Source organism: Schistocerca cancellata, chromosome 3, assembly GCF_023864275.1.
Source record: "Schistocerca cancellata isolate TAMUIC-IGC-003103 chromosome 3, iqSchCanc2.1, whole genome shotgun sequence".
In the NCBI taxonomy this organism is placed as follows: domain Eukaryota; kingdom Metazoa; phylum Arthropoda; class Insecta; order Orthoptera; family Acrididae; genus Schistocerca; species Schistocerca cancellata.
The window spans coordinates 387781497-387794432 of record NC_064628.1 but is presented as its reverse complement, the minus strand read 5'-3'; the positions used below and the strand labels follow the sequence as shown (position 1 = coordinate 387794432).

The 12936-nt window shown below is 38.7% G+C and overlaps 1 protein-coding gene across 3 annotated transcripts in view; it reads left to right on the top strand.

Moving 5' to 3' along the window:
- Positions 1-12936, top strand: part of LOC126175098 (DNA topoisomerase 2-alpha-like) — a 168453-nt gene that overhangs the window by 125556 nt on the left and 29961 nt on the right. For all 3 annotated transcript variants that reach the window (XM_049921641.1, XM_049921642.1, XM_049921640.1), the window contains one exon: positions 265-483. In XM_049921641.1, the coding sequence (XP_049777598.1) occupies positions 265-483 (219 nt within the window). The remainder of the gene's footprint in view (positions 1-264; positions 484-12936) is intronic.

Here is a 12936-nt window from a genome sequence, read left to right as displayed (position 1 = left end):
AGTATCCTGTCACCAGTGTGGAGTATGTATAACAGTCTGCAGTTTCAATTTTGTTCATTTGTGTAAAGTCTATATACTCAACAGTATACCCCCTATTAGAGGTTTTGGTTGTTGTTGCACATTTACTGCCTATAAGACAAATTATGTTTATGTGACAAGTCTTTATGTAATTTCTCAGTGAGAGAATTTAGAATCCTATACTAGTGTTGGCCTTATTTCATTGTACTCGCACTAAAAGGCACAATGTGTTGTGTTATGTTGCAGGAGGAGAATAGCAATGAAGATGATTCCTCAGATGGGGCGGAAGAGGATATTGATAAAATGTATGATTATCTCTTAGGTATGACAATGTGGACACTTACGAAGGAGAGAAAAGATGAACTCTTGGCAAAACGTGATGAAAAGCTTCAAGAATACAAAGTGCTACAGAGCAAGTCTCCATCTGACCTGTGGAAGGAGGATCTGCATGTCCTCTTGGAAGAGGTAAAAATCAGATACACAAAATGTTCCAATTTAATATACTTCCTTTTTATTTTTACCATCTATTTCAGTTCAACATAAATCAAAGTGGTGTTACATAATCATCTGTTGCAGCCAACCCAGCAAAGTAGATTGTATTATGGGTACTACTTACAAAACCAAACAACAGGGGCCATGTTATTCGTTTCATTAGTGTTTTTTAAAAATCTGTATGGAAGTATATAGTTGAAATGGGATACAGTTCTTTGTAACAGTCTCTTACATTTTTGTAACATCTCTCTATTAACTTAGGTGCACAATGATTGCACTTTGTACAACTTGTTTCTTCTATCTAAAATGAGGAGCTTAGATGGAGCTACTTAACGACATTTTATTTAGTTGCCAGGATATGTAAGATTTGTTGTCAAGTGTCTGTGGCAAACTGTGTGAACTACTACATTAAAAAAAGGTAGATCATAATTTCATAATACAGTCTGTCGTATTCATAAATTGCCACATGGTACATTAATGATAAATTTCATGATATGCACTATAACTGGTTCATACAAAATTGTGCTCAAGCTACATCCAGTTTCTAACTACACTTCTTATCTCTAATGAACCCTGGCATCAGCAGAGTCAGGTACCGTATTTACTCGAATCTAACCCGCACTTTTTTTCCCGGTTTTTGTAATCCAAAAAACCGCCTGCGGCTTAGTATCGAGTGCAAAGCAAGCTGAAGTTCTGAAAAATGTTGGTAAGTGCCGCCACAACTAACTTCTGCCGTCGAATATATGTAGCGCTACACAGGCATCCTTTGTAGACACAAAGATAAATACTGGCGCCAAAACCTCTACGTCAATAAATAAAATTAAAAAAAAAAAAAATATTGGAAGACGAGCTTTTTTTCTCCGCCCGAGTTTCGACCACTGCATTTTCATACATTATCCAACGAAGTAAATACAAATTCCGTATTGTTCATCTTCGAATTTCAATGTACTACGAAAATCCGACTGGTAATACTGGGATTTTTGTCAATATGGCCAACTCTACGTTCTGAATTTTTTCCTACCTGTGAGAAGAGATGGTTGCTAATAGGAACCTGATGAAATGTGAATCACATGCAGTATTCTCTTCACCATAAGAATAATACGAATATAAACATTTTGCCATGTATTCTTTCGTGTTTGCTTCTATCTCATTTAAATCCTGTCTGCCAAATAAACTACGAAACTAGAGTGAGACAACAGCAAACGCGGCAGAATATATGTATCGTGTCATTTTTATATTCGTATTACTCTTATGCCTAATAGTGATATAGTCAGAAATGAAGCACGGCAACTGACTAGATTTTTAAATCTAAGATGACTAATTTCTGTGCAGAATTTGATGTAGTAAAGAAGCGGCCGCAAAGATTTTCAAACGGAGAAAAATTTTCGCCCAACTCTCATTCAGAACATGTTCTATCATACGCAGTCTATTATTTGGTTCTTGTTGATCATTATCAAAGAAAGCAGCAGTGTAAGTAACAACAAATAGCAGTCTCTTGCCATTGTTTCGCTAATGAGACGATTCCTCTCTTTTTTTAATTGTAGGCGACGGTAGCGCGCACAAAAGCAAGCCATGCCGCGAGCAGCGACAGGCCGTAAACACGCACTAACAGAATGCGACAAACAAAGCATGACACAATATAGTAATGCATTTTCAGCTTGGAGTGACTGACGTAAACACCTATAACATAGAAAACGGCACTTATCAGATCAAAGCAAAATAAGCAATCGATTCAAACCAGACGAAGCACGTGAAAAAGGAAGGTATCCGTATAAATACGGACGGAGCGCCTGACGCATAGCAATGGCTACCTGGTAAAGCTTAACTGCTAAGCTTTCGACTCGAACCAAACTACTGTAGCTGTATCGTCATTCATTCGACCTAAATTGTGTCTCATATTACAATGGACCAACTTTGTTTCGATTTGGAGGTGCGGCCTAAAACTTCTCTCTCCCCTTGAATTTCGAGTCTCAAATTTCAGGCGCGGCTTAGATTTGGGAATTTTTTTTTCCTTTATTTCGAGTCTCATTTTTCAGGTGCGGCTTAGATTCGAGTGCGGCTTACATTCGAGTAAATACGGTATATACATCACAGCTAAACTGCTCCAGTTAAAAGCATCACCCACTCCTCCTTCCATGATGAACAAAAAAATCCCCATATGTATTATCTAATGTATCTAATACCTAATTTTTAATAATCATCATAAAATTTCTCACATTTTATGTCCCTTTTTAATCTCAGTGATGAATGGAGCATTGAAATGATAAATTACTTCTGTATCTTGAACATTAAAGCAGGATTTGTTTTATCAGTTGTTATGTATCTTACAAGAGAAGTCCCCAGGGTCGGTATTAACTTCTTGAAACCATCCACACGGTGATGTAGGTGGGCCCTCATTTGCTTGTAATCAATGGAAAAAAATTTCATCATTTTTTGTGCTGTTCTAGAACATTAAATTTGGTAACAGTACATTTAAGGATGTTGTAGTGTGTGGATATCATATGAGCCTGACACACAGAATGTTGTGGGTTCAGATCTCATGAGGTGCCTCAAAATTTTATATTTCTAATAGTTGTCAAAATGATGGATTATTACTTTTATTCAATTAATTGGTTTAATTTTTCTTTTCCTTTTTTTCCTTTAATCCTTTCATCATATTATTTCAATCATAATATTAACTTTACACTTGCTATCGTTCTTTCTTCCTGTCATTCAGTTTCCACTTGGAATCTTGTGCGTGCAATCTTAATTACTTTTATTTATCTGTTGTAATATATCTAAATGTTTTAAGATTGCTGATCTGTTGGTTACAGAATAAAAGATGAAATAATCTATTTATATTGGCTGTGCAGTGGTGTTAAAAGTGTATTTTTCATTATGTAAAAGATATACATTTTTTATTGTAATATCCACATAACATTTAAAACGTGGATTCCTGTTAAACTGTAAACAAAATAACAACGATAAAGATGTAAACGAAACAAGGAATTATAAATAAATGCACAAAATAAGGAATGCAATAATGTGAATGAAAATTTAAGACCATCAAACAGAAAAAAGTAAATCAAAATTAATACAAAAAACATATGTAAAATATTCTGTTTCCTTGCTGCGTCAATTCGGGAAGAAATCTCGAGCTTTCGGCAATAGCCTCCATTGTCATCGTCAGGAGCAATTGACTGTCTTCACTGCTACTGTGGTGGTCTTTTATAGCCCGTGGGCAGCTTCTGGTTAGTCGACGATTGCGTACTGCTGTCGCAGACGGTGTCAGTATGGGTGCTGCACATTATGACAGCAGTACGTAATCGCCGAACCATAAGAAGCCGTCCACAGGCTATAAAAGGCCACCAGAACAGCAGTGAAGACAGGCAGTTGCTGATGACGATGAAGGCTATTCCCGAAAGTTCGAGATTTTGTCCCGAATTGACGCATTAAGAAAACCAAGGGGGACCCAAAAATAACCGGAATTTCTTCCTAGAAAGCATATACTTTATTGCTTTCAAATACAACCTTAATCTCCTTTGAAGTACTCCCCATTAGCATTAATACACTTGTCCAAACGTTCATTCCATTGTTCTAAGCGCCTTTTAAATTTGACCTCTTTGATACCTGCTAGCACTTTCATGACATTGCGTTTTACGTCTTTCACATCCGCACAACGCTTCCCTCCCAAGTCTCTTTTCATCCTCGGGAAGAGGAAGTAGTCCGTGGGTGCTAAATCCAGTGAATAGGGCACGTGGGTCAAGGGAGTCGTCTTCCTTGAGGCCAAAAACTAGCGAACGCTGAGAGCCGTGTGTGCGGGAGCGTTGTCGTGATGCAGTAACCACACGCCAGAATCCCACAAAGCTGGACGTTTTCACGACGAACTTCTGCAAAGCCGTTTCACAACCTCCAAATAGAATTGTTGGTTTGCTTTTTGGTTTTCAGGCACAAATTCAGAGTGTACAATCCCTTTGATGTCAAAAAAAAACAGATTAAACATCATTTTCACATTCGATTTCACTTGTCGACCTTTTTTTTGGTCAAGGTTAGCCAGGTGACTTCCATTGTGATGGCTGTTGTTTACCTTCTCGATCATACCCATAGCACCCTGACTCATCACCTGTAATGATTTTGTTGAAAAAATATGGATCATCTTTGAACGCATCCTTCATTTTGAGACAGCTTGAACGCGACGATCCATTTTATCTCCGGTAAGTAGCTTCGGCACGAATTTTGCCGCCACTCTTCACATCCCCGAATCAATGGTCAAGGCGCACTGAATTGAGCTCCAGGACAATCTGGACAATTCTCGAGTTGGTCGATTGTTCTGCATCTATCTTCACTGATGAGATCACAGATTTTGTTGATGTTGTCCTTGCTTCGAGCAGTTGAAGGTAGACTGGAACGGGACTGATATTCAACCACCATTTCTACCTTTTCTTAAACTGAGAAAACCATTCGTACACTTGCGTTTTACTAAGAGCATGGTCTTTGTAGGCTGTCTGAATCGTCGCAGCAGTTTCTGCTGCGTTCTTGCCGAGCAAGAGGAAAAAACTTCACTGCTGCACGTTGTTCGTAAGAACTAGCCATTTCCTCATGTCACGTCTGCCCTGTACGCACACTCAGACCTGCCAAAGAAACAACACCTCTCACTGTTGAGTGACGCCGCATAGCAGAATGACTCAGCAGAGCTCCTACTACAACTCTGGCGGCGCAACCTGCCACTAAAAGTACACAATGTGCAGCATTATGATTCGGGTTACTTTTGGGTTTCCCCTAGTATAAGTGACGTCGCGAAATACTTCGTTCTCACAATACAAAAACAATTAAATCCACTTGCTTCCAAATTAAAAAATTATAGGAAGGAAAAATAGAGTACTTTTTAGGGGGGTGAGTCAATTATTATCTGCAAAGTAGTTATTAAATGTTATTGTAATCAGATAGGAAACTTACAAGAACATCATTTTTCGACATAGTCTCCTTGAGTCTCAATGCACTTGGTCCATCGTTGTACAAGTTTCCTGATGCTCACATAAAAGAAGGTTTTTGGTTGAGCTGCGAGCCAGGAATGCACCACCGCTTCTTTCACTGCTTCATCTAAGGCAAATCTACGACCCGTTAAAGCCTGTTTGAGTGGCCCAAACAAGTGATAGCCAGAAGAGGCAAGATCAGGACAATATGGAGGATGATCCAGTACTTCAAATTTGAGTTTCTGGAGCATTTCAGCATTGTGGGCAGCAGAATGCAGATGGGCATTGTCGTGCAACAACACAACACATTTTGACTGTGATTTTCGGCGTTTGCTTCGAATTGCAGGCTTTAGCCTGGCAGTAAGCATCTCACTGTAATGTACACTGTTTATTGTTGTGCCCCTTTCACCATACTGTTCCAGTACTGGAACTTGTGTGTCCCAAAAAGCCGATAAACCTCAGTTTTACTGCGGACGGTTGGGTCTTTAACTTTTTCTTGCATGGTGAATTTGGATGTTTCCATTCCACGCTCTGCCATTTACTCTCCAGCTTGTAATGATGGAACCATGTTTCCTCACCAGTAATGATGCTGTCTAAGAAGCTGTCCCCTTCGTTACCATAGCGATCCAAATTTTTTTTTTTTTTTTTTTTTTTGACCAAGCGCGTTTGTTTACGCAACTGTGAGAGTTGTTTTGGGACCCATCTTGCACAGACTTTATGAAGCCCAAGTCTGTTGTCGATGATTTCATACGCAGAACAGTGACTGATTTGCAGACGATGTGCCGCTTCATCAACAGTTAATTGTCTGTCTTAGAGAATCATTTCACATGACCGCTCAATGGTTTCTTCATTTGTGGCAGTAAACGGTCATCCAGCTCCTTCATCGTGCATAACACTTGTGCGACCATTTCGGAATTTTTCAATCCATTTGTGGACACTCCATTGCAACAAAACACTGTTCCCATCCTGTTCTGAAAGTCTTCGATGAATTTCGGCCCGTGATATGCCTTCCAACCACAAAAAAATGGATCACTGAACGTTGCTCTTCTTTGGTGCAAATAGACGGCAGAACAACCATGATTAATCGCACTGCAGTGATAACGAAACTTATCTAGCAGCTTGAAAATTGCAAAGATATAACGACATATAAACAAAGCGTGCATCATCAACGTAAAATAACAGTACTAAAAAAACTAAATTGCAGATAATAATTGACTTACCCTCGTAAAAGTTAATACAGTGATTAAAATTATGTGGCAAAGGATTATTAATTTTAAAAAAATTACAGGGGTTTTTTTAATGTATTGAATGTTGAGTGATGTTCAATGTGTGTGTGACTACACAAATGGATCATAAGAAAACTGTAAGTACAAGTTCTATCAAATTTCACCATTAACTACCTATAACAATCAATAACTAAATAAAAATGGAGCCTTTTTTATATGTTGCAGTAAAGTCAACAAAACAAAGCTCACACATCAAAAAAATGGAATAGTACAAAGAAATACACATTTGAAAATGGGACTTACTTCCCGAAATGCGTCATACGAAACATAAATAAAAGAAAATTGTGACTTTTGGTGTAAAATGATTTATAAACAAACCTATTTTTTCCACAGTTACAGTCTTTCGAGAAAACTATTTATAATGGACAAAATATAAAAAAATGATCAAAACATTTTCATAAAGAATTAAAAACTAAAAATTTTGAAGCACCTGAAAAGATTCAAACCGGCACCCTCCTACGCATCAGACTGGTAAACTGAGCACTATGCTACAATGCTGTTATATCTGCTGCTGTCAATTTTTTAAGTCTCTAAAACATAATGCAAAATTATGAAATTCTTTTAATCTCTCCTTGTTAGTATCATCATGGTATCGGCACAAGAAACGTAAACCAAGGGTTGCCGTGTATAGGCACTCCATTCGCCCCATCTCCTGTGCTGTGCTTCCTCAGTGTGTCCCCACTCCATAGCATGCTCAGTGTATCAGACCAGAGGAGTATGCTGATTGCTTTTTAATCCACATCCCTGACATCATTCAATAGATTTTTATTATTGTTGTGATCTTCAGTCCAAAGACTGGTTTGATACAGCTCACCTGTTCTGTTCATGTAATATCTGCTATATACATACAGAGCCCTTCAGTGGTGTTAGTGTTCTGTCATCTCATGTTGTCCCTAATTGTTTCTTTGATCTTCAGTTGTACTGCTAGCCCTTCCTGTCTTTCTCTGCCTTTTCCTGTGACATTTTCGTGTTTTGTCTCTTAAATTTTCATGTCTCCCAGACAACCGCAATTCCATCTCGTGTAATGACACCTTCTGACTTACCTTGTTCAGCACATCACAAAATATTCTATCCCTGATTATTTCATGTATGCTCAATACATCAGTCAATATTCTATCCGTGACTATGTGATGTATGCTTTTGTCTTTCAGCATGCACCTTTCTTCCTGTGTTACTCTGTGCATTCCACACTTTGTGATGATATAGACTGGTGATGCAAACTGTCCACAGTCACATAAATCACTGTTTTATTTTTTAACTCACCATGTAGTGGAGATGTTGATTTGCGGTCAGGCACAACAAAAAGGCTGCTAAACAAGTGAGCTTTTGGCCAAACAGCCTTCTTCTAAAACAAACAAACACGCACACACACACACACACACACACACACACACACACACACACACACACACACAGAATTTCAAGCTTTCTCAACCAACGGTTGCTTCATCAGGAAAGAGGGAAGGAGAGGGAAAGACGAAAGGATGTGTGTTTTAAGGGAGAGGGTAAGGAGTCATTCCAATCCTGGGAGCGGAAAGACTTACCTTAGGGGGAAAAAAAGGACAGGTATACGCGCGCGCGCGCCCACACACACACACACACACACACACACACACACACACACACATCCATCCATCCACACATATAAGGTAAGTCTTTCTGCTCCCGGGATTGGAATGACTCCTTATACTCTCCCTTAAAACCCACACCCTTTCGTCTTTCCCTCTACTTCCCTCTTTCCTGACGAAGCAACCGTTAGTTGCGAAAGCTTGAAATTCTTTTTGTGTGTTTGTGTGTTTTTTATTGTGTCTGTCTACCAGCGCTTTCCCGTTTGATAAGTCTTGGAATCTTTGTTTTTAATATATTTTTCCCATGTGGAATGTTTCTTTCTATATGCCTCTGCCTCTCACCACCGAGGCCAGGCCAGAATTGTTGTTATTCAATCCTGGATTTTCTATTTTATTTTTTAATCATTGTTAGGTACATTGGGTATTGTCCGTAGACCAACCCTACGGATGGATGGAATATCACACAGCAATAATCTTTCCTCAGTGTTAGGAAATGCTTTGTTAACACGTCTTCCAGTATTGCTGCTATCCCATGCTTCTTCCTATACTGTCATTAACATGTTTCTTATTTCTACTTTATGGCCGTGATTGTCCACAGTGTCACGGATGCTCTCTCTCTCTCTGCTAACTCAAAGCCAGTGCACTTCCCCTCTACATCTTAAAATATAGTCAAGTGGCAACAACCCTAAAATGCCCATCAGGACATCTGTTGTTCTACCCTGTAAGTCGTAGGAAAACTAGTAACTTCTTTGCCTATGTTGCCACCCTCGTCTAAGAGCCGAAACGCTAGCTCCATATGCCAGGAGTTCCGTCAAGACTGTACGTGTGATGTATTCTAAATAACTTTAAAGGCACTTTAAATCTGTTTTGGGATAAATTCATGATTTTTCACTTTTGCTGCCATTTTTAATGTGGACTAGGAAGTTTTGCATTATGTGTAATGTGACGGCTAAATACCTATATTTTTCTACCCCGAATGGTTTCACGTCTAATCATTATCATAAGATTTCTCATTATAGGTAGTCATCCTTTTTGCAATGTATGCACCATTGTACATGTAACAACTTTTAATTTGTCTCCTAGACATCTTTTGTGTATTATTTCTCTTGCAATCATTTTCCTGTCTCCTTCCTGTGCTTTAGATCGTCAAATCGCAACTAGAAGCTGATCATCTGCACAAGTTACACAGCCAGTTAACGTCTGGTGTCGCTGTCATTTTTTTTAAGCAGGCACTCAATGCCTAGGTACCAAAATATTTGTTCTAAAATGGAACACTGGTCATCCTTGTGTTATTGTTTTGTACGTAACTTTATCTGGACACGCAAGTCTGGCCTTTTCTTTTCTTGCAGTTGTCTCACAAACTTTTTTTCAAAGCTGTAAGTCATTGCAAGTCAGATAGTTGTGAGAACAATGAAGACCACAACAGGTTATCAAGCTGAGGACAGAGCTGCACAAAAAGTAGGCTACATTAACATACTCGGTGCTCTGCATTTATTATTTTAGCCATCGTAATCCATTTTTGAGATAATCATTTCTCTCTTGTGGTTTGTTACAGCTATTGTTATTGTAAAAGCTGCTAATTATTTAGGAGGCCAGTCTTTGCATGAAACAGTTGCTTTAGTGCCAAATAAAAATTCTGTACATTACGTCACCAGATGACTGTTGTGCTTCAAAAAGTAACTTACCCATTTTCTGAGATTATCATACTTCAGTTGGCATATGGAATGACTTCCATCCATGTTTAATCTCCCATGCAGCAAACTGGTATTTAACAACGAGAACTACACATTTTGTCTTCACATTTTTCCTCAGAAATTTTCAGTAAATTGTTCCCATTAACAAGTTTGAGTTCAATACCTTTCAGGATAATGCTTAAAGCTGGAGCTTAGCCAGTTCATATTATATTTCAATGAAGGAAAATGATTACGGGTAAATTACAAGCTGTTTCATCATCACATTTGTACACTCAGTTATCCAGGAAGAATAGGAATTGCTATATATCTGGTCTGTGGTCACAAAATATTGGCCTCAGAGTGGAGTGTGATTTTCTGTGATCGTAAATGGATGGAAAAGTCAACACTAGCTTGGGTGGAACAAGGATGAGGCACAAAATCGACTAAGCACGTCAGGGAAACCATCGTGGCATCAATCTTAAGTGATTTAGAGGAACCACATAGAATTAAATCTGGATGGTTGAACCGGTATTTGACTACCGCTTCTCTAAAATGTGAATCCAGTGCTTTAATCACTGCTACATCATGTTTAGACCAGTTCCAATATGAAGGCTACTGAGGGTGAAAGAGTTTCATATCATCAGAGGATCAAATATACTGAGACATTTTCAGCCTTTCGTATGGTCCTGATATCTCTCTCTCTCTCTCTCTCTCTCTCTCTCTCTCTCTCTCTCTCTCTCTCTCTCTCACACTCACACACACACACACTCACTCACTCCCCCCGCCCCACCCCCAATTCAAAGGAATTAACAACCCAGTTCGTGTGTTACTAAGCAAATGCGAACAAACTGCTGCATCTGCTCACAGTTGTCATGTTTAAAGGCCATTGGTGAAGATGCTTTGAAGGTAAATTATGTGCAATAGAATTGTGTCTACCCTCTCGTTGAATTGTAGGTATGGTGCAGAAATGAATTTGTTCATATTTTATTTGATTTCTGACCGCAGTATGGTTTTTTTATTTTATTTGTGTGGGCTTGTATTACGTAATTCACGTTACTGTACCCCGAAATGACGAAAGTCATAAGATAGTGATATGCACATACATAGTGGCATGTACCAAGATATAAATTGCCGGGCATTGGCAGAGCTGTCATTTCCAGATGCTGAGTCTGGTGCTGCTTGTTTATTCCACACTCCACCCCCACATCTTTCACATTAGAGCATTCCTGATGTGTTTTTGCTAACACCACATTCCGTGCAGAGTTCAGCTCTAAACAACTGTCCAGATGGGCATGACCATTGTGTACTCGTACTCCAATTTCCACTGCCTCTTTGCTATATTTCAGAACCCGTTGATGCATAACAGTACCTTTGTCTGTTCAAAAAGAAACATGTCCTTCACTGTCGATGTGCTCTGCCACTGAAGACTTGTTTGGCTGATGCAAACACTGCCTTTGTTCTGAACAGTCATGTGAGATGAATTGTAGATGTCATGTGCCTGTATCCTTAGAAAGTGGAAATAAGTGTATGTGACAATATTCTCAAATGGAGCAGATCTGCATAGGATATGATATTAGCAAAAATACATCAAAAATGCTCTGCTGTGAAAGTAGTGGAGGTAGCAGGTGAAACACACCCCCCCTCCACCCTGCTTGGGGAAACCTTTCTGCTACCAGCCATGACATCTCTTCTGGAGGCATGTGATTGGCTTACCATTGGTCTGCCAACAGTGTGTCTGGTCCAGTGGCTATGAAGGAACAAACCTAATATGAGCATGACAGTTCTGAATGTGCCAAGTAGAAAGCTAATCAAAACATTTACAACACCATGACTCGACTGATAACCCAAAAAGATTTCCTTGTTGTTTGTATTTACGTATGAACTTATAGTGAATGTTTCGCTCAATTTGCCCGAGTATTCCCACTCTACTGATTGTACAACACAGTATTCATTGCACCTAAAAATAACACTTTCAGAACCTATAATAGTAACTTCATTCAGTGCAGCTGCCGATTGATATGGCTTTAAGGACCACTTATACAGACCTTAAAGAGGAGTAGATAGTCTTATCACTCATTTGAAGTATTAACACATGGAAATTAGCTGAATTCCCTCCTATAAATGATACCCAAAACTGGTGAATACAGTAATGTTATTATAGAACTTGAAAGGCACACAGATTGTATAATGGAATAAGACTTTAGTTAAACCTTAAATTATCGTATTACTGAAATCGCAGAATAAGTCGAATGCTAAGTATTAAGTCCTCTTTATTCCAAGGATCTCTATTATACAACTAGACTTGCCCTTCTCTTTCAAGTATCTTAAGTTTCCAGTAAAAGTAACCTCAGTTATGACAGTAAAAAAGTCATGGGATCAGATTCTTCAGCAGGTTGGGCTCCAGTTAAAGAATCAGTATTTCTCCCATAGGTAAGTTTGACTTACACTTGATATCAAGTAGAAACAACATTTAAATACATTATACAGAGAGGAATGCTGTAAGTATGGTGCAGTAATCTGTTTCTTAAACTGTTTTTGATTACTTGATGCTGTAAGGAAAAAAGAAAGAATTTTTAGGGTGGTGAGGTCCTGGATCTCTCTCTCTCTCTCTCTCTCTCTCTCTCTCTCTCTCTCTCTCTCTCTCTGATCACTGCTCAGTGCAGCAGGCAGGTAAACACTAATGGGAATTAAAAATATTTGATTATGGGGTCTGTAAGTATTTCTATTCATTGTTCTTATTGTAATTTGTGCCACTTGGAGTTGTGCATGAAGTCATTAAGAGTAAAGGATTTTGTTTGGTCCCAGTTTTTTTCTGGCACTCTTTATGATTGATGTGGTCGGTTTAGATAAACAACATTTCAACGACATCATCATAGTCTGGTTCACAAAAGAAGAAGAAGATTAGGCTTTGTCTTGTAGAAAATTTTAAGCAGGTATTGAGTGATTT